The 22,647-nt window shown below is 40.8% G+C and overlaps 1 protein-coding gene across 4 annotated transcripts in view; it reads left to right on the top strand.

Annotated features, from left to right (window-relative positions):
- CEP170B (centrosomal protein 170B) overlaps nucleotides 1-21,765 on the top strand; it is a 161,130-nt gene extending 139,365 nt beyond the window's left edge. For all 4 annotated transcript variants that reach the window (XM_073610711.1, XM_073610712.1, XM_073610713.1 and 1 more), the window contains 5 exons: nucleotides 913-1,050; nucleotides 3,173-3,261; nucleotides 3,345-3,438; nucleotides 5,262-5,313; nucleotides 7,542-21,765. In XM_073610711.1, the coding sequence (XP_073466812.1) occupies nucleotides 913-1,050; nucleotides 3,173-3,261; nucleotides 3,345-3,438; nucleotides 5,262-5,313; nucleotides 7,542-7,777 (609 nt within the window). In that variant the 3' untranslated portion in view covers nucleotides 7,778-21,765. The remainder of the gene's footprint in view (nucleotides 1-912; nucleotides 1,051-3,172; nucleotides 3,262-3,344; nucleotides 3,439-5,261; nucleotides 5,314-7,541) is intronic.
- The last annotated feature ends 882 nt before the right edge of the window (nucleotides 21,766-22,647 follow it).

Below are 22,647 nucleotides of genomic sequence, written 5' to 3' on the forward strand. Positions count from 1 at the left end.
TTGATTGAAGAACAGAGTAATGCCCCGTACACACGGTCGGATTTTCCGATGGAAAATGTCCGATCGGAGCGTGTTGTCGGAAATTCCGACCGTGTGTGGGCTCCATCGGACATTTTCCATCGGATTTTCCGACACACAAAGTTGGAGAGCAGGAGATAAAATTTTCCGACAACAAAATCCGTTGTCGGAAATTCCGATCGTGTGTACACAAATCCGACGGACAAAGTGCCACGCATGTTCAGAATAAATAAAGAGATGAAAGCTATTGGCCACTGCCCCGTTTATAGTCCCGACGTACATGTTTTACGTCACCGCGTTTAAAACGATCGGATTTTCCGACAACTTTGTGTGACCTTGTGTATGCAAGACAAGTTTGAGCCAACATCCGTCGGAAAAAATCCTAGAATTTTGTTGTCGGAATGTCCGAACAAAGTCCGACCGTGTGTACGGGGCATTACACTTTCAGTGTCATTTCCATGAGGGAATGGTTAAAGCTGTGGTGTAAAAAGTAGCCAATTAGAAATCCTCTTTCATTGATGTGACTAAGGTACATTTTCTAGTTTACATTTTAAAGTGTAAGTGCACTTGAATCTTTTGTCCCCCTTTGCCTATCCCAAACAACTCTTGAAGCCATACCCTTATATTTTCTGTACTGCTGTTTAGTACTACACAACTTCTTTAAAAATCTATACTGTTGGGTTGGAGTCCTCCCAATCATTTGAGCAGCAGTCTCCATTCCAACGCCAAGACAGCACTTTGCTCACCAAACTTTCCAAAGGTAGGGAAAGGGTACAGGAACCCAATGTAAGTGCAGTAAAAAAGCACTCACACTTTTAACAATCTCTAATGCATAAATGTGGTAAGTTTGAAGAGTGTGTGTATGAACATCTATTCTTTCCTTTTTGTTTAAAGTTGGTGCATCATATCCCAGAGGCAAGTCTAAACTATCAGAAAGTCCCACCAGGCTCCACAGGATCGGATTTTGATCAGAACATGAATGACAGTCGAGAGGAAGATCCTTTAAAAAGGAGAGCTAGAAACCGAGAGGAGGTGAGCTTATAACACATCGACTTGTGTATGTCTGTGTGTCATAAAAATATTGCATTGTTAGATGCCGGTAACTGAAAACCCCATATGTAACCATATTATCACAGTGACTAAAATGTAAATGTTTTACATTAAAGAAAAATACAATGTGTGTGTATATGTAGATAGATAGATAGATAGATAGATAGATAGATAGATAGATAGATAGATAGATAGATATATCTGTGTCCCATTAGTGAGATTTCCCTTTACATTCTGTCCCATAGCCACAGCAGGAAGTGGGAGTCCCTCCAAAGCTGAGGAATCCCTGGTTGTCACCAGAACTAGTGTTCCCAGTGGGAAATTTACCCTTTATTCCTGTTCTAGTGACTGCTCAAGATTTGGGGTTTTCCTTCACTTTGACTCTCACTGATAATGGTAAACAATTGGGCAGCACAGTGGTGTAGTGGGTAGCACTCTCACCTAGCAGTAAGAATGGTCGCTGGTTCGAATCCCAACCACGACACTACCTGCCTGGAGTTTGCATGTTCCCCCTGTGCCTGCGTGGGTTTCCTCCGGGTACTCCGGTTTCCTCCCACACTCCAAAGACATGCTAGTAGGTTAATTGGATCCTGTCTAAATTGTCCCTAGTATGTATGAATGTGAGTTAGGGACCTTAGATTGTAAGCTCCTTGAGGGTAGGGACTGATGTGAATGTACAATGTATATGTAAAGTGCTGCGTAAATTGACAGCACTATATAAGTACCTGAAAATAAAAAAAATAAAAAAAAATAAACAGGGGTTAATCTTCATAATGGGGGCACAGAGAGCAATAAAAACCTCTCAGATGTTCTGGCCCCTTTCCGCTCTATTCAGTACCAAAAACCCAAAAAAAGTTTTGCTTTTAGTTATACTTTAGTGTATATTTAAAAATATATCTGAACCCAAATAACCAAAAATATTATATATTGCAGCTTACCAGTTCTGGTGGCAGCATCCATTTTCTTTTAGAGGTTTTTTCACATGGTGATCCTGCCAGTAACAAACATCCCTTTACTAGGGCAACAACACTCACCCAACTTTACCTTATCTGTGGAGGAGCATACACTATATTGTCAAAAGTATTGGGCCACCTTCCTTTCCACGTGCATGTACTTTAATGGCATCCCAGTCTTAGTCCGTAGGGTTCAATATTGAGTTGCCCACCCTTTACAGCTATAACAGCTTCAACTCTTCTGGGAAGGCTGTCCACAAGGTTTAGGAGTGTGTCTATAGGAATGTTTGACCATTCTTCCAGAAGCGCATTTGTGAGGTCAGGCACTGATGTTGGACAAGGCGGCCTGGTTCACAATCTCCGCTCTAATTCATCCCAAAGGTGTTCTGTTGGGTTGAGGTTAGAATTCCGTGCAGGCCGGTCAATTTCCTCCACCCTAAACTCGCTCATCCATGCGTTTATGTACGTAGCTTTGTGCACTGGTCCAAATAATTTGGTGGAGGGGGAGTTATGGTGTGGGGTTGTTTTTCAGGGGTTGGGCTTGGCCCCTAGTTCCAGTGAAGGTAACCCTTAAGGCGTCAGCATACCAAGACGTTTTGGAAAATTTCATGCTCCCAACTTTGTGGGAACATTTTGGGGATGGCCCCATGCTTTTCCAACATGACTGCACACCACTGCACAAAGAAAGGTCCATAAACACATGGATGAGCGAGTTTGGGGTGGAGGAACTTGACTGACCTGTACAGAGTCCTGACCTCAACCCAATAGAACACCTTTGGGATGCATTAGAGCAGGGACTGCAAGCCAGGCCTTCTCGTCCAACATCAGTGCCAGACCTCACAAATGCGCTTCTGGAAGAATGGTCAAAGATTCCTATAGACACACTCCTCAACCTTGCGGACAGCCTTCCCAGAAGAGTTTAAGCTGTTATAGCTGCAATGGGTTGGACAACTCAATATTGAACCCTACGGACTAAGACTGGGATGCCATTAAAGTTAATGTGCGTGTAAAGGCTGGCGTCCCAATACTTTTGGTAATATATTGTATATTTAGCAGTAAGATGGATTTGTGCTTTATGTAGAAATGTTTGTAAATGTTAAATCAACTTTCTGTATTTATTCGACAAATGACTATGTACTGATCTCCTTCAGGTAATATTTGACAACCTGATGTTGAATCCTGTATCGCAGCTGTCACATACAATATGCTCAAACACAGAGATACTCACTGAAAAAATGAAGTAGGTTACATTTTAATTTGCTTTTACCTTGCCTGGTTATTTATATTTTTTAGGAATTAATGTAATTTTGTTTTATACAACAGAATTTTATTTAAGAACAAAGATAAAAGCTGGGAAGATATTGAGGCGAAAATTCATTCTGAAAATGAAGTGCCAATCCTTAAAACATCTAACAAGGTACCTTTCATAGAAATCCTGCAATATGTCATCTGTCATCATTATGTTATTTGCACAAAAATAAGTTTGGTTTGCAAACCAGACTTTGAAGAGCAATTCCAACAAAGATTGAGTTTTTTCGCTTTGGATCGAAAGACATTTTCATCCCATGCTGTGTCTTCAGTGCTGTCTGGTTTCCCGATAGGACGCCACCACCAGCACTACTAAATATGATGGGCTGAGCTTGGCTTTTCAACCAAGTATCTAATGTCATAGGCCAAATATTTTAATGAGGGATTCACTAGAGCGCACATATTGGAGTGTTTATGTGGCCTATCCTAACTTTTTTTTAATTTTTTTAAATTTTTTTTACCGGAGCAGTTTTATCTTTGGCACACATGACAAAATACGCATTTTAGGTCAGAAAATTACTTTCAAATCCTCAAATATATATTTTCTGAGAGCTGAGAATGTGTAGAATAAAAAGATGGTAGTTGCAAATTTTTATGTACTATATTATTTGCACAACTGTGTATCAAGCCTATATTTGTATTAAAAGAAAAAAAGTCAAATCTAATTTTATTGCACACAAGCACAATAAAATCCCCCTCTTTTTTTCTAATCTAAAACATGAGCTTGTGTCCAATAAATACCATATTTATCGGCGTATAACATGCGCCGGCGTATAAAACGCACCCTAATTTAAGAGGGAAAAAAAACTTTTTGTAAAAAATAACCCACTTTAAAGCAAAATAATGGTCAGAGCATCAATGCAGCCTCATTAGTGCCCATCTGCAGCCTGATCAGTGCCAATCTGCAGTATTGCTCCTCACTCCAGCTTGATCAGTGCCCATCTGCAGTATTGCTCCTCACTCCAGCTTGATCAGTGTCCATCTGCAGCCTTGCCAAGGGGAAGGAGGGGACGAGCGCTGCCGAAATAGAGCCAGATGTCTTGTGTACTCGGCATCACGCCCAGTCCCGCCCCTTGGCCCGGATCCTATGATGGACATAACGCCGGTCCAATGCTGGGACGTCAATGCTAGGAGATGTCCAGGGGGTTGGACTGAGCGTGACTGCGACCCGAGCCGAGTACACAGGAGATCCGGCTCTATTTCGGCAGCGCTCGTCCCCTCTTTCCCCTTGGTGGCAGCCTATATTGGCGTATAACATGCACACACGATTTCCCCCTATTTTAAGGGGGGAAAAGTGCGTGTTATACGCCGATAAATACGGTAGATGCCAAACATGTCAAATCTCTAAATTGCGTGCAAGTCGCAAAGCAGCAACAAACTATGATACCCAATATTGTCCATAGGCGACACTTTTGAAGCCTTTACTGCGCATTAGTTTACTATAAACAATGGCCCTGATATTATTCCTCTTATTCCGGTGCATGTGGTAATACCGAACTTGTGTTACACAATTGACGTCTATATACGAATGTGCATCCTGGTTGCACATGTTTTTATTTATGTGCCTAAATTAATAAGCAGGGACGCTTTACTGTATTTTTTTTTTTTTTTCACTTTTTTAAATAATTTTATTCAATTTTAATATTTGTTAACTTTTTTTTTTTTTTAACTTAATTTTATTACAATTGTAAGGGAGCTCCCTGACTGTGCGTAAGTTGTAAAAGTATAGGCTAAAATCAAAGCTTAAACAATGACTGATACTGTATAATTTCATCTGTCAAAGCACTACGTAAACTGTTGGCGCTATATAAATCCTGTATAATATAATAATTGTCTGCACTGTACTAAAAACACTTTGCATACACAGCTGTAAATATAGCAGGAGTACATTGCTGAAATTGTTATCCTCATTTTCTTTTCCTTTCTCTGAAGGAGATCAGCTCTATTTTGAAAGAATTGAGAAGAGTCCAAAAGCAACTGGAAGGTAGGTACTCCAATTGGTTTCCACTAACACTGGGTTTATTTTGGGTTAGTATCTGAGAACGTCCCTCCAGTGTTGTGGACGCTTTGCCATCTTTCATACCCTTTTAGCTGATAATGACTGAACTCCTTATCCTACTGATTTGTAATGTGCATGGTGGACTACACCAAAGTCTTAAAAAGATAGTTTAACCATGGGGCAGCAAGTGTGTTTTATGTTCATGTCGCAGTGCCAAATATCACTAGCAGGAACCCTCTTCACTCAGAGGGGTCTGTAACACCTGGGATTTCCAGTTTTCTTTCAAATCTACTTTTCATTCTCTGAAGACATTTATAACTTACTGTATTTATAGTAAACATGTCACAATTTCGGGCAACTGAGCATATGATGAAAAAACTACATAATCATGAGTTACTACTAGTAATAGATACATTTCTACTTGCCCTGTAAATCAAGCTTTGCCACCATTCACCTTCCAAAACTTTCTATTGGTTAATAAAGCTGACTGTTACATTCAAGGACTAGTGTGGGGTCATGAAGAATTACTTACCTGAGATCGAAGCCCCGGCATCGGCCTTCGTTCGCCTCCTCCGACGCCGCCATCTATCCCAGAGTGACTTCCGGGTATCGTGGCTCAGGCACTGTGACTGGCCGGAGCCGCGATGACGTCACTCCCGCACATGCGCGCTGGTGCCGCCACTAACGGCATGATCGCTGTTAGAAACGGCACGCTCAGTGCGCCTGAGCCCGATGTCTACGGCGCATGCAAATATCTTCTAAACCTTTTAGGTTTGGGAGATATTTCTTGCACCTACAGGTAAGCCGTAACCTTAGCTTACCTGTAGGTTAAAGTGGTTGTAATGGGTTTACAACCACTTTAAATGGCCATAAAGAAGAAAGGGTTACAGATAAGCACATACATTTTATGTAAGAGGGTTTTTTTTATCTGTATATAACCTAGGGCTAATCACTTCATTGGGTATATGTAAGGGTTTACAACCACTTTAAGGTAACCTCTATTTGTGAATCTTTTCATCATACACTATATTACCATAAGTATTGGGACACCTGCCTTTACATGCACGTAAAATTTAATGGCATCCTAGTTTTAGTCCGTAGGGTTCAATATTGAGTTGGCCCACCCTTTTCAGCTATAACCGCTTCAAGTCTTCTGGGAATGCTGTCCACAAGGTTTAGGGGTGTGTCTATGGGAATGTTTGACCATTCTTCCAGAAGCAAATTTGTGAGGTCAGGCACTGATGTTGGGCGAGAAGGCCTGGCTCGCAGTTTCCGCTCTAATTCATCCCAAAGGTGTTCTATCGGGTTGAAGTCAGGACTCTGGGCAGGCCAATCATGTTCCTTCACCCCAAACTCCATGTCTTTATGGAGCTTGCTTTGTGCACTGGTCCAGATCATATGGTGTAGGGTTGTTTTTCATTGGTTGGGCTTGGCTCCTTCGTTCCGGTGAAGGGAACTCTTAAGGCGTCAGCATACCAAGACATTTTGGACAATTTTATGCTTCTAACTTTGTGGGAACGGTTTAGGGTTGGCCCCTTCCTGTTCCAACATGACTGCACAGCCATGCACAAAGCAAGGTCCCTAAAGACATGGATGAGTGCGTTTGGGGTGGAGGAACTTGACTGGCCTGCACAGAGTCCTGATCTCAACCTAATAGAACACCTTCTGGATGAATAAGAGCGGAGACTGCGGGACAGGCCTTCTTGTCCACATCAGTGCCTGACCTCACAAATGTTTTGTGTATCCTGATTCTGGAGACAAGGGTCAAGAATTTCCATAGACACACTCCTAAACTTTGTGTACAGCCTTCCCAGAAGAGTTGAAGATGTTATAGCTGCAAAGAGTGGGCCAACTCAATATTGAACCCTACAAACTAAGACGGGGATGCCATTAAAGTTCATGTGCATGTAAAGGCAGGCTTCAAATACTTTTGGTAATATAGTGTAAGTGGAAATGCCCAGGTTTGAGACAGGTTTTTCTTTAAGAAGATAGCACTATCTTTTGTAGTTTGTTGTAACCAAAATATTTTTCAGGCTAAAATAATCAGATGGGTAGAAAGACGAATCTAATTGGTTCCTGTAGATTACTCCAATTTACACAAACCCATTTCACTTCCTTGCTAATGAGCCTATTATAATTTGCCCTAGCTAGCCTATGTTGTATTTTTACATTATGTATAAGTTCCTAATAGTTGTATTTTTCACATCCTACAGTCATAAATGCCATCATTGACCCAGCAGGACATCTAGAGGTCGTGAGCAGCAACAAGAAAGCCTCTCCAGCTCTTCAGTCTACAATGCCCCAAATCAGGACTAACCGTTCTCTTTTAGGAATTGAGTCCAACCAACCCGTCCATGTCAGAAACTACTTACAGAAGTCCAGCTCTGGATCTTCACGATCTCCAGAATCCAGCTTTGGTAGAGATGAGGATGGGGCTTATATTGTCTGATATTTGTTTTTGTTTTTTTTATTTATTTGTTTTTTCTTTTTTATTTTGTGTTGTTTTGTATGAATGGCCTATGTTATCAGTGTGGCTTTCGGTATAATATTTCGAGTGCTTGTGTTCTCTTGCAGGAAGGCTAGACCTCACCATTGCGTAAAGTCTGTGTCATGCAAACGATTGTTGACTTTTTTTTTTTTTTTTCTCAATCTTGTACTGTCTACGAGCTCCTGTACCATATTGAGGCAATTTTACTTGAACTTTATAATTTTTTTCAATGTAGACTTTTGTCCTTGCTCATTAAAATGTGCCATACCGTTAAGACCTAAATGCTGTAAATGTTCGATGCTAATAGGTCTGATATGTTTCCTGTATCCTGATTGCACTTATTTCCAGTTCTTTAAACACTAGGCTAGTTAAAGCAAGTACAAAGCAAATCATATGATCTGTCTCTTGCCAAAAATTGTCTGAAACAAGTATGTCGACATTCAATTTATCTGTTTTAATAGGTTGTATTTAGCAAACAAAAACAATGTGTTCTAGGTTCGGTGTATTGTTTTAAAGGCATTGGAATTGTTGAATATATTGAAGAGACACTGACATTGTTTTTGCAAAGGCCCCCCCCGACCCACGGATGGTCACCTTGCCAGCACCCCCCCCAGCACACTCCTTCCCCATCACAGATGCAACTAAAATCCTTTGTGTCGGACACTAGAGGGAGAGGTGACATCCCTCCCTCAGTCATGTGACCTTGCTTGGGTCTAGCTATTGATTGGTAGACATCAGTACCTGGCATTGGAGGAGATGACATGCTTTTCCATACCCCTGCATCAGAGGATGGAACAGAAGGGGAGGACTGGCAAGGTGAGTATTTGTTAGTCAAGGGGGTCTCTTTGCAAAGAAATTACCCTGAATGGAGGCTGTGTCTCTTTAAAAAGAGACATATGTACAATAAACAACATAGCAACCAACCACATGTCATCTTTCATTGATCTGACTACAGTCAACTGACAATTGATTGGTTACTATGGGTTTTTTCGTGATTTTGTTGTAGCGGTTGTTATATGCCCAGTTTCTTTGCTGTGACCTCAGTAAGCCTTCTAGATTGGACAAATGCATGGTATTATTGGCACATTTTTTGTCACTAGCATGATGTGGATCTTAGAAGAGGCCTGTTTGCTTTCACCCAGTATCTCCTGTAATGATTTGGTAAATGCTTTAGAGATCTGTTCAGTATAGCAAAGTAGCGTTTGGCTTAAGGAGCATCCTGCTTCTGCACAGCCACAGCATTAATAATTAAATCAGTGTAAAAAGACTTGTTCCTGCGTTTGTCACGCAGCCTATTTTGTTGTCTTGATAATAGAATCTCTTCATTTCAGGTCCTTGTAGCAGTGTACTATGATTACTCAGAGGTCATTAATCTACCCCTATACTATTTCATGTGTTATCAATTATCCCCATTTAATGCTTGAATGAGACTTAGTCATATGGGTTAAACGTGCTATAAGTTGATAAAGTTGTGCCGTATTTTATGCTCTGTTAAAGGGCACTTGCACATGGCCGTCACTTACAGCGTCTGGGCATACAGTAAAATATGGCTGCAGTTGTAGCACCCAGGAGCTGCAGCATATTTTTGCCCATAGGAATACATTACATAAAAAAACTTTACATATAAAAAATATACTCTCAACGTGTGCATGAGTATAAGAGCACACAGTGCTTTCTGTAATGCATTCCCATAGGAATACATTACAGAAAAAAACATTACATATAAAAAATATACCCTCAACGTGTGCAATGAGTATAAGAGCACACAGTGCTTTCTGTAATGCATTCCTATAGCAAAAATAAGTTGCAACCATGGCTCCCAGGTGCCACAAGTAGAGCTATACATTACTCTGTATGTTCAGACGCTGCAATTTATGGCCATGTGCAAGAGGCCTTAAACAAACATATATTGTAATCACATCATGCAGGCTCTCCTGGGTAAGCGTAGGAATTTTCAGTAACACTCACAGCAATTTCAATGGACAGCAGTAGTCTGATTGTGGTAGCTGTGTAGGATATTCATACGGCCATCAAGGCCAAGCAAAGTGAAAAGTGCAGTCAGTATCTATGCTCCATTGGGATTTGGTCCTCACCCACATTGCTAGGAGATTTTGCCACCACGCACTAACAACACGTTCACCCTTAAAGTATATCTACAGTAAGTCCAAGAACAAAGGTTTAATACATTGCAGCCTATCGGTGCTTTGATGTGGTGGCTGCATTTGTTTTGTTTTTATATGCTAAGTACATTTCCTGCCAGTACAGAAAAATACCTGTTGTTCCTGATAGAAATCCAATGTGCTTGTACTTTATTTGTACTGAATTGAAATCTGAACCAATGTTATCAGCTTTCCAAGCTATTTTCTGCAAAAAACAAAACCCCTCCTCTCTATGTAATAAAATGAGTAGAAGGGAAGGTATACGTAGTCTAAATAAGGAGAACACACTATAGAGTGACAACACTGCAACTTTTGGGCATTGCTATTCTAGGACAGGAAGTATAATACTGGCAGGATCACCAGGTGAAAATGAAGGAGAAAATAGCCTGAAAAACAGAGACTAATGCAACCACTACATCTGCAGACTGGTCAACTGCAATCTATTACATGTTTGCTTTTGGATTTAGATGAACGTTAAGGCCCCTTTCACACAGGTTGTCGGATCAGGTCCAACTGTCTGTCTGATTAGATCGTCCTCTGTGGAGTGGCAGATGTCAGTGGACACATGTCTGCTGACACCCGCCACCATCCGATCCAATCCGATCCTGTCTGCCAAAAACAGACAGACGGTGGTCCTATTTTCCATCCATCTGGCGTATCAGATCAGATGGAAAGGACATGCAGTCCGTTTCTATCTGATTGCCCCATAGAGAAGAGCGGGCTGTGTCCGCTCTGCATAGCGGAGCGGACACAGACCTGTCATCCACCTGCTCAGCAGGGATCAGCGGAGAGATCCCCCGCTGAGCAAGCGGATTGTGCATAGCGGAGGCACCCACGTCAAAAGGGCCTAACAGACTATGCCTGACAACTGGGGACCATGCTCCCGTAATGGTTTTCTTAGAGGCTCAGTTAATTCAAAAGTGTTGCACTGTTTTGAAATTTGTATATCCTGTTCTTAAAATTTTTTAGTGTTGCATTATAGAATGCCATACTTTTAGTTGGGTTGCTCAGTCATCTTTCAACAATATCAGTGGTGGCTCAGTTGGAGAGGGCAGCAAACAGTAACCCCCCCACTGGTCGGTCGGCGGTCGGTCGGGTGGGTCTGACGCACTTACCCCATCTATGGTGGGCAGCGCTTCTCCCAGGCTTCAGCGGCGGCTTCCCTTGCTCGTCGGTGGCAGCGGCGGCTTTCCCCTCCCCTGCTCTCCATGGGCATTGCGGCAGCTTCTGTCTCCTCCCTCCTCCTCGGCAGCCAATTGGGACTCTTCTCTTTTCGGCCAGTCAGAAAAAGGGTCTCAGACCTCCTTCTGATTGGCTGGATTAAGGATCAGTGTTTCAATAGCCAATAACACTTGGGTGGGCTCCTGGCGCAATGCTCTGCGCAACGAGCCCACCCTATTTTGAAGCCTATTAGAGCCTTACACCCCCACCGCTGTAATTCACGTGCCCGGCGTCCTGAAAAGGGGCAGACGCATTAATAGGGAATGGCAGTGTCCTGTAAAAATAGCGGCCGTGGATAGAGGGGGCAGCGCTCTGGCGCCCCTAATGGATGGGCCGCCACTGCACAATATGCCTAATGACTTTCATAATCAATCACAAAATTACCAACAGGTTTATCATTGGGGCTGTCTTGGACCTGTGCAATAAATTGCAATTTAAATCTTGCCACATAGTCACATGCTTATACAAGATTTCCTTGGGTTTTTATTTTTGGCATGCATTTTATTTTATGCACATAAGAATGTATACTAAACAGAAATAAGAAGTCTCAGGAACTTGGTGACCAATAAACCTTTTTTTTGTGTCGGGGAGGGAAGTTTTAGAAAAAATATAGGATTACATGTCAGGATTTATGTCCATTTGACTTCAGGATCAGGTAACGACCCTGCAGCAAGTACTCCAGGTTATTTCACTATGTTGGGGCTTAGTTGGCTTGGCTGAATTTTCCTGACTGAGCAACCTTTAAGATAACACTGGAATGTCTGCTGAGCACCCAGACAGGAAAGAAGTGTGCATGCTGTGCTCTGATCTGACCATTAGTGGTCTCTCCGTAATGCCGCTTTGTCTCTTCTTACTTTGTCATTTCAATGATGGTGAACATACCTGAAAAGTCTTATGAGAGCGCTAATAGGGATCAAGACTGTAGTTTATGTTTGGGTGTCCTTTAAATGATTACTGCACATCTAAACCAGGTACTGACTCAGTAGTGTGTTGGGTAAGGTAGCCCCATGAATGCAGCCTAGGGCATCCATATAGTGTTAGTGCAACAATTGAAGTGTGCTATGGCTTGTGTGTGGGTGTAGTGTTTGTGTACTGAATATCCAGAGCAGAGGACCATGCACTTTATACTCTAGGACAATCTAACAGAGTAGAACATGGAATAAAACTCGGCTTCCATGATGTAGCTGAAATTTTTCCAGTTCTGGTTCTGCATAAACTATGTTGTTCCTCAGCAGGACAACATCCCGGGAAGCAAGATGGGGATAATTCATTTGTGTGGCTGTCAGATGTAGCGCTACCTATTTGCAAACCAGGTGCTTTTAAGGCTTTTGCTACACAGTTGATTTTTTTTTTTTTAAATTACTGAACTGCACCATTAAAATCAAGTGTGGTCTATCTCTATTAGAACCCTTCACTATTAATGTCTCTTATTTTAGTAATGGCAATCTATGATAACCAGACCCAGAAAAAAAAAATAGAAGCAGTTATATATATATTTTTTTTTTGTTACAATTTTTTTAGTAATTGAAGCTGAACTCTAGGCGGAAATAAAAACAAAATTTAATCCAGTTACTTTGTAGTCATTAAAAATGAAAAAAATATATATATAAAAAACTGAAAATATTATCTCCTTGCAAAGCAAACAGTTTGTGCTGAGCTGTCCTGTTGCCCCCACCACGATCTCTACTGCACTAAAGAAGGAAGCTTGCTGAAGATCTTCCACATTTGACACATATGAGAGTGTTTGATCCCACCTCCCCTTCTGCCCTCTATGGTTTCACCCCCTGGCCCCAATGTCAATACTGTATCATGTAGTGACATAGCAGTCAGAGGATGAAACCACAGGGTGGGATAGGTCATTTAACAATCCTGGTAGTGTTGAATGTAAAACAAACTTTCAGCAAGCTTTCTTTGTAGGTGTAAGCACCAGATCTGGTGGGTAGAAACAGTTTCTTTTGCAGGGACATGCTAATTTCAAGTTTTGATAGTCACTTTAAAATACAACTAGTTATGGTACCAGAATTCTTCATTGTCTGGTCAGCAGGCTGTGTGTTGCTCCTTGACCAAGTTTTATTTTTCTAACTGGCAAGTTCTTTGGATGATCGGCTTTATTCTGTTTAGCCAATCCTGCCATAAACAGAATTTTCTTTCCTGTAAAGACGGGTTGCAGGGAAGAAAATCACTCGATTTCCCCCATCAACTCAGTCAGTGTTGATGGGGGAATTCCTCCTGCACAGCCATTTTGTTCTCCCAGCGGGGAAGAGGGCGGTGGGAGCCGTCCCATCCTGGGGAACACAATGATAACTATAATAGCTGCTAGCAATAATCGCATGTAAAATATAACAGGCTGGTTGTGCCCTAGTTTATCGAGCGGTCAACTTGGGTACATTTACCCTGCCCATACATGGTTTGAATCTCGGCTGGTCCCTGCAATGGTTGCCATTTTAGAAGAGTTTATGTTTCTCTTATTCAAGTAATCAGTAGAAAAATTGGACATCTTAATTCCTTGTGTTTTTTGTTTTTTGATTATTTTTACTTTTAATTCTACGTTTATTTTTTTATTATTTAAATGAACACTGTTCTTTTGCAATGTGCACAAATCTTATTTTTTTTCTCTTATTTGTATATTTGTTTTTTTTTATATATAGTAGATATTTATTTTCTGTATATGTGTAAAATATATCTTTAAGTATGAATAAGAAGCAAATTATACTTTATAAATGTAAAATCATGAATATAATTCTACTTTTGATATTATTCCCTACTAACACACAAAACAAAGTTCTATACTAATTCATTTGGTGTTTGCTGTCATCGGTGAGTTTTTGTTAGTGGTTGGTGGTTTTCCATCCTTATCTGCTGTCTATATCAAGTTGAGCTGTCTTAAAATATCAGTCTGCCCAACATTTCAGTATTTGTTATGGAGTTTAAACATCAGATGCTCTATTCACAAAGCTTTAACACCACCTTAAGAGCCACCAGCAGAATACAATGATCACTGCAGCAGGCTATAGCTACCGGCAGTGATAGGGCGAAAAAAAGCCAACAGGCTGGCTGTATTGAAGTTGATCAATGGATCGGCTGCAGTACAATCACCCTGCCCACAGTAGGGTTGAAATTCAGCCATTTCCTGCTGAACCAGCCGAATTTTGATCAGTCTATGGCTGGCTTAAAACTTTGGTTAGTAGGGGGCAGACATGGGGATTGTGGTGGAGTGATCTCTCATAAGAACTTAACTAGACAGCCCACCAAAATCCACCTACAGTATACTTGAATAATCAGTTTTTGAATGGACTGGACCCTTTCATGTTTTCTTGGAAGAGGAAAGGTAGTCTACTACTCCTCGTTATACATTCCTTCTCCCCATAAGATAAAAGTATAATACTGTAGGGAGGAGGAGCCCCCCTTGTAATAAAAAGCTGGTCACACCAGGAAGATCAAGGGACGTGCTCTAAGAGTTGATACCTAGCTCCAGCCAAAACTTTTCATTCTTTATTAGTGTGTTTCTAATATTTACCTAACAGTCATTTCCTGATATAGAGAGCAGCGTGACTTAAATGTTTCGCATATTAATCTCATGCACTTCTAAACATTTATTTCTACCCATCAACACCCAAATCTTCTGGTTCCAGAGATGCTGTTGAAATCTGTTGACATCCAGCAAATGGAACTTCAGGCCAAATTAACTCAAAATTGTATTTTCTGGAGCTTTACATTAAATGAATGCCAGGTCATAGAATTGCTAAATCATTGACATCTTATCATGTTCCTTTGAATGCCATTTGAAGACGTTTTTACTCTTAGCAATTCATTCTTTGTTTAGAGTTTCTAATGCAGTAAGCTGCCTTTATTTAATTTTTTTTATTCAATTTATTTTAATGATTTATCCATGGGCCATGCATACAACCATCCGGATAACCCAAATATCTATTTGAATTCATGGCCTGAATAGTGATTTCCCTATTGTATCTTAAGATATTGCTGTACGATCCTGTCCATTTGCAAAGATTCTCCTACCTTCCCTTATATTATGTGTCACCAAGCTGCCATGCCCTTTCTAGTAATATTCTCAGTAGACATAAAAGAAAAACTATAAAGCCTTGCTTTACCAACAATTAGCTGTGCACCTGCTCAATTACAATTAGACCTAACAGTCCGTGTAATACTACAAATTGAATTACCCTAAATCAGTGTTTCTCAACTTTTTTTCAGTCAAGGCACCCTTTAAAATTTATGGACAATCTTGAGGCACCCTTTAAAAATTATGGACAGTCTTGATGCACCCCATTCTAAAATGTAAAAACTATTCTAATGGTTTTACATAATGCAGCAACATCCACAAGTCCAAGTAGGACATCCAACGTTAGAGGTGGATCATTCTTACAAAGCAGATACACTTTTCCAGATTGGTACTGACTAGTATTCCAATGTTTCTCCATCGCTCCGTTATGACGTTAGGACCCCACCACTGATGGAGAGGGACAGGGGAGGGTCAAAAAAGGATGATTTGCAGGCAACTGACATCCTCCTTATCAACTGATAATGCCATTGGCCATTAGGAGGCCGGCAGCTAGAAGGCTGTTATGGTGCACAAAGAAAACCTTTGACTTTGTGTAACTAAAAGGCAGCCTTCATCCACATGCTGGCTTTTATACAATTTTTGGGCAATTTCTAGGCATTTTGACAAGGCACCCCTGAAAAAACCTCAAGGCACCCCAGGGTGCCTGGACACCCTTGTTTAAAAAGGCTGCCTTAAATCATAATGTGTTTTTATTCATGCAGAGCAAGTTTTGCTTTGAAGCCAATTTCTGCTTCCAGCACCCCTCAGTCCTCCCCTCCACACCAATTTTTTAGACCAAAGTCTTTAGGCTGGTCATGTATGGACAGCGGTTCTGGTCCTCTTTCTTCCTTCTCTGGCACTGAGCAGTCCTTAATGATGCAGAGGGCTGATGTGACAGCGTCAACACCATTCCTTGTATCAATGTACTGTGAATGAAGGGTTCCATGGTGATCACCCACAATGAGCAGGCCTTAGGCACTCTGTACCGGCAGGCGTCATTCAACCCAAAAGAGGACTGGTGCTGGACCATGGAGCAGGTGAGTCTGGGTGACAGTGCTGGAGATGAGGTGAGTATTGCAGCAAGATTCTGAAAAGAAAGCTGGGGCACCGATTTTATAAAAATAAATAAAAAGGACACAGTGGAATTTGTCCTTACTGCCCGTCCCCTGGTATGCCCGCTCCATTCACCTGCTGGTAGTGAAGAAGAAAATAGCTGGTATTTCTGGGTGTATAGGAGCCTGTGATTTAACTCTATGCCACATCACTGGCTCAGTGTTGTTACATAGGGATGGGAACCCCGGAGCTTACACAGAGCTTATTCTCCTTTTCTCTTTTCTTTTCCCTTCTCTTCTCTCTTCTCCTGAAATGTAGGGGGGGGGGGGGCTAAAAAAAATTCACCTATACACTGCTAGGGAGGAGGGTAATAATGGGCAAAGCACAGGCTTAGTATTTAGCAGAAATGGAATTGCATGAATAACAGTGCATAGAGAGACTGTTATCACATGGTAACAGACCACAGAGAACAATGATGTAATTATAACAAAAAAAACACAATAGACTCCGAACTGATGACTAGCATACTGTGTCAGAATGGGAACATCTACTACATAACACTTCAACACTAAATGTTTTTTGGTTCATATGGGGAGACTTCAAGAGGCCAAAGTAATGCTGATGCCTCATTACAAAGTCCAATTCTTGATTATAGTGGTCACACTGGTTGGAATGATGTGTGCGGATTCCATATTGTGCAGCTGAATGTGACTAGTGTGTGAAGTGAGGAATTCTCCCTGTCCCCCTTTGTAATGTGTGTTACACCACGCTTCAGTGGCTCATCTCAAATAAACTTGAAACTATAATTACTGTGCATTGTGTTTAGTCAGTGGAAACCAGCCAAAGAGCAAATCACAAGATTGTATTTTTCAGCCTCAGTAATTCCCAGCTATGAAGCAGCGACAGCGATATAGGTTTCACTTTCAGCCTGTGAAGCCCAGTTCTGTGTTAAATTGCATCGGTTGGCCGAACACGGCGGATGCCCCGCCATTCTGTAAAAGGGTTAATCATTATAAAGGGACAGTTTAATATCGTGCTCGGAACAGTTTGTCCTTAGTGACCAGCTAGATCTATTTTCATATTTTTTATTTTCCTATACTGGGGAATCTGATTGATTATTGCCTTTTAAAGCCTTAGTAAATGTGTTCCAGTGCAGTAAGAAATAGTGTGGCAAAACACTTGTAATTGATCAAAGGCTGGCTTTCAACAGCCTAAACGGAGATAGCTAGAAAAGAGTTTTCGGATTGCCTGTTATGATTGGTTACACACATCTATCCTTTCAAACAGGCAGCCAGGGGGCAGTTGGTCCTTATTTTTACTGTCTCATGACCTCTCATTTTCTAGACAACATTGTGCCACTTGGGTGAGTGAGTACACATTGCCTTGGCGGCGATGCTTTGCATCGAGGTGTGGCAATTTTAAAGAAGAACTCCAGCTTTTCACACATAGTTACATAGCTGGTAAGGTTGAATAAAGACACCAGTCCATCCTAAATGAGTGTGGGTGCCTGTCTACAATTGTCCCTGTACATTGTGTCTATTATTATTATTTATTTAAGGTACTCCTATAGCGCCGTCAATTTACGCAGTGCTCCACACATACATCGCACACTCACATCGGTCCCCTACTCTCAAGGAGCCCACAATCCAAGGTCTCCAACTCACACCCTTATACCAGGGCCAAATTTGGACAGAAGCCAATTAACCTACCAGCAGGTCTTTGGAGTGTGGGAGGAAACCCACACAGGCACAGGGAGAACATGTAAACTCCAGGCAGGTAGTGTCGTGGTTGGGATTCGAACCAGCAACCCATGTTTTACTGCTAGGCGAGAGTGCTACCCACTACACCACTGTGCCCCCCCTAACACAATTTACATAGTTTGTTGCCTTTAGTAAATCAACCCCTTTGTCTCATAGCTGGAACACAGGAGAGTCTACAACAGCGGTGCTCAGCTGTTCAGAGGGAGCGATGTATTCTATCAATGAATAAAAAGCTTCCTCTGAATGGCTTGAGTCACAAGGGCTGATGAAGTCACACCACTGACTCAGCCATTCAGAGGAAGCTTTCTATTCATTCATAGAATACATCGCTTTCTTTGGATGGCTGAGCGCCGCTGTGATAGACTCTACTGTGTTCCAGGTATGAGACAGGAAGTCTCCGCTCGCACCCGGAATACAGTGCGGTATGTTGTATGTATTCGCAGCTACATACACTTTATACTGCACATCCAGTGGTCTCACAGGTTAGTGAGGGGCATAGTTTGTTTGGGTCACAGCTTGGCCCAAATGATCTATATAAATTATGTAAAAAGCTGGAGTTCTTCATTAATCGACAGGCAGCACCACCTGTCAAACTCCCACAATGCCAAATTCGCATTTGGTAAAAACAAAAAACACTTGCAAACCTCCTTTCACTGTCCTCTGAAAGAAGGTGCACCACAAATCACTTTTTGAGAGGGAACGTGGTAAACACTGTTGCTAGAGTGAAAGGAGCCTTAGATTAGTTATTGAAAGCCAGCTGCAGCCAGGTGTTGATTTTGTCCCACTATGAAACATTACCTCTAACTGCTTCGTCTGACACCTGTCGTCTAGACGGGAAGCGAGGAGAAATTTCCCCAGAAGGAAGAAAATCAGCAGTGAAAACTACAGAGGTTCAAACCATTCTACAAGAAAATAGTTTAGCCTTGGTTCATACAATGAACCGCATGTGAATCGCACAGGAACCGCACCGCATTCCTGTTCAATCCACATGCGATTCAGTGCGGTGTGATTTGAGCCTATTCATTTTCAATGGGCTCAAATCGCACCAAAGTTGTGCATGCGGCAATTTTTGAACCGCAGTGCAACCAGTTCATATTGTACTTTTTCACCATGTAATCCGATGAGGGCAAACGCACTGCGTTTATGACCTGCATTTGGGGTGTCATTAAGATTGCACTGACAACTGCTACATAGTGCAAAGGCAGTGTGATTTGAATTTGCAGTATGGCTGCCTCCACAAAGTTCAGGCCTCAGATGCACTTTAAACATACAACTGATGTTTCTGACCTAATGACTTAAAGGAGTTGTAAAGGCAGAATGTTTTTTATCTTAATGCATTAAGATAAAAAACCTTCTGTGTGTAGCAGCCTCCCCTTAATTACCTACCTGGGCCCCTTCTCTCTTCAGCGATGTCCACGATCCCCTCAGCCATCCAGGACACTCCCCCTAATTGTGCCATTGGCTCCGACAGCTGTCAATTAAAGTTAGTCAGCTAATCGGGGGGGAGGGGCCAGGGCTTCGTGTCTGAATGGATACACTGAGCTCTGACTCGGCTTGGGTGCCTCCAGTAGCAAACTGCTGGCTATGGGGCACTCAAAGGAGGGAGGGGCTAGGAACAGCAAAGAGGGACCCGAGAAGAGGAGGATCCAGGCTGCTCTGTACAAAACCACTACACAGAGGAGGTAAGTATCACGTTTGTTATTTAAAAAAAAAAAAATGAGCCTTTACTATCACTTTAAGTCTCTGTACTTCTTACAGCTGCAGTTTGTCACTTCTCTATTAGATACCCACCTATTTATCTTTGTGCATCTAAGATGCCTTAAAACAAGATATTCTGTTGATATTGATTGAATTTTCCTTCTTTTTTACCACTCATTTTGATTGCACTAATACTACAAAGACACTAGATGTATTTCATAGGATGATTGTTTAGTATCATTTTGTCTTTAAATAATTGACCCACCAGGCCTAACATGTCTGTTGCCCATAGCAATCTATATTTAGCCTTCCATTTTTAAGGGCAGGTTATAAAAGTAATAGAAGAACCTGCTTGGTTGTGATAGGCAACACAGTCACCTATCACTTCTCATACACAAGGCTCCTCGGGGGCGTGGAGGTAGAGAATCTAGCAGGTGTTGCCAATACTAACCAATCATAATCACCGTCATTTTTCTAGTGCCAGTTAGAAGAATAAAATTGTGGTTGCTATGGGTATCACCTACATGTTTCCTTCCTTTTTTTTTTTTTTTTTTTTTTTTTTATAAATATGCCCTATTATGAGTATATTTTCATCCTGGGTACTTGAAAATTCGAGGTTAATGTAAAAAATAAAATGGAATGATGTGATATTGCTTTCCTCTGCTTATAGAATGCTTTATGAGAATGTGGTATTTTTGTTATTGCACAGCAGTGAGAAATTAACAATTTTGTGGGAGCGTTTTGTGTAAAAGATAAAATAAATGTTTATGTGCATAGTGCATGAGGATAAAATCTGCTTGTGCTTAATGGTACTCTGTATATTGCCTTTTAGAAAATTATTATATTTGTTGTTCAAATAGTATTGTGAAAAATAGAAAAATAGTGAATGAAAAAATTTAAAGGACAACTCCTTGAAGTACAAGATATTGGTTGGGTTAGATGATGTGGTTGTAGCTTAAAAAGAACCCTCCCCTTCATGCCCTCCTATTGATTTTAAAACTATATTACCTTCAAGCTGTATTTCCCTTTTTGCTCCACTAGGTGTCACTCCTCTGACAGATTATGGAATATTTTCCATCATGTAGCCAAACAAAGTGCAGTTTAGATATTCTGGAAGTCCAAAGGTCAGCATTTTAAGTTTGGTAGATCAATAGACTGGCAGCATATGCGTGGGGGTTTTTTTTTAAGGGCTGTTTTCTCCTTATCCCACCCCACTGATATCAGCCTAGGGAAGTTCTTCTTTAAATTTTTTTAAATTAAAGGGATATTCCATAAAAGATTAAAACCACCTCCAGATAATTCTGATTTATCGGTTGAGTAATACAAAGCCTTTGCCACCTATCTCCGCTTTGTTGCAACAGTACTTGAGTTGTACTGGATAGGCTACAGCACTGTCGTGCAGACTCCCAGTTGAATTTTGGGACTGTAGCTTTTTTTTTTTTTTTCTATTTATTGGGAGCTTCGGGATGTGAAAATACCCCTATGTTAGTAACCATTAAATTCTGAATTATCTGGAGCGAATTTCATATATTTTTTTTTTCCTAAGTGGAACGCCCCTTTAAGTGTGCTCTGTGCTGAAATGATTGTGCCTCTTGACACCATTCAGTTCAAGAGGACTTGCAATGCTATGTATTGCAGAATTTATAGAGTTTTATTGTCTTGCTGCTGAATTTGATTTACAAAACAAAATATCCACCAGGTCATTCCGATTGCATGCCTCACAAATGCAACTTAATTGTATGACAGTCAATTGAATAATTCTTCTGTTTAAACTTGAATACTTTTTTTTCACACCCTGAGCTGTACCATTTTATGGATAAGATAAAAAAAATCATCATTATTCAATGCTTTTGTTTATTTTGAATAGTAATTTATTTCAATGCCATCTGTACATTATGTTAAAAAGTGGTAATGTTTGTTTTGGGACAAAATAGATTACTATTTTCTCTAATGTTTTCCATAAGATATTGTAATAAATCATTCTTTTTTCATGCAAAACTTGACTTGGTGTTTTGGTTTTCAGGTTTTAATGAAGGTATATAAAATAAATGTCTAAAACCATATATGTATCCTCCCTGTTCACAATCATAGGTAATATCCCTTTAAATATTCAAAAAACCACATGCAATTTGTTTAAAAAAGGTCCCCAAAAAGGTCCTTTTTTATATTCAAAATGAATATTATTTTGAATATAAAAACACAAATGACTTGTAGTGATTTATATCACATTTTTACACATTGTGGGTGGGTTTTTGTGTTTATCAGTGCAGAGTTTTTTGTTCTTTAATCATAAAATAAATGAATACATGTTGTTTTTTTTTAAAGAGTATGTATAGTCAAAACTTTTTTTGTAGTTTTGGATAGAGTAGAAAAGATTAACACCCATGCCAGTTTATTTTCTTGTCTGTTTACCATAGGGGAATTTTCCCTTCACTTCCCATCCTAGAGACGGAACAGGAAGTTTATAGGACATCTCCAAAAGTGAAGGGAATTCCCCTCTTTTACAGTTGTCCCTGGAACAGGTGTCTCCTTTGGAAGATTTCCCTTCACCTATTGTTCTAGGGACAACTCTAAAATGTGGTGTTTTCCCTCACTTTCTTTCTTGAAGAATATGGTCACCACTACAAATCGAGGGTGAATCCCTCCAATAGGGACACAGACAGCAAGAAAACCACAGAGGGACTAAACCCAGCCATAGATGGATCAAATCTCTGCTGGTTCTGCAGGGACCGGTCGAGATTCGATCCATCTGTGGGCAGGCTGGTTGTACTGAAGTTGATACATCGAGCGATGCAGTACAACCAATAGAGATGAGAGTTGGATGACTGCACACCGACATGCATAAGATCCAAAGGTTTATTACAAAGTACAAAAAATGTG

The sequence above is a fragment of the Aquarana catesbeiana genome, linkage group LG13 (genome assembly GCF_042186555.1).
Source record: "Aquarana catesbeiana isolate 2022-GZ linkage group LG13, ASM4218655v1, whole genome shotgun sequence".
NCBI lineage: Eukaryota > Metazoa > Chordata > Amphibia > Anura > Ranidae > Aquarana > Aquarana catesbeiana.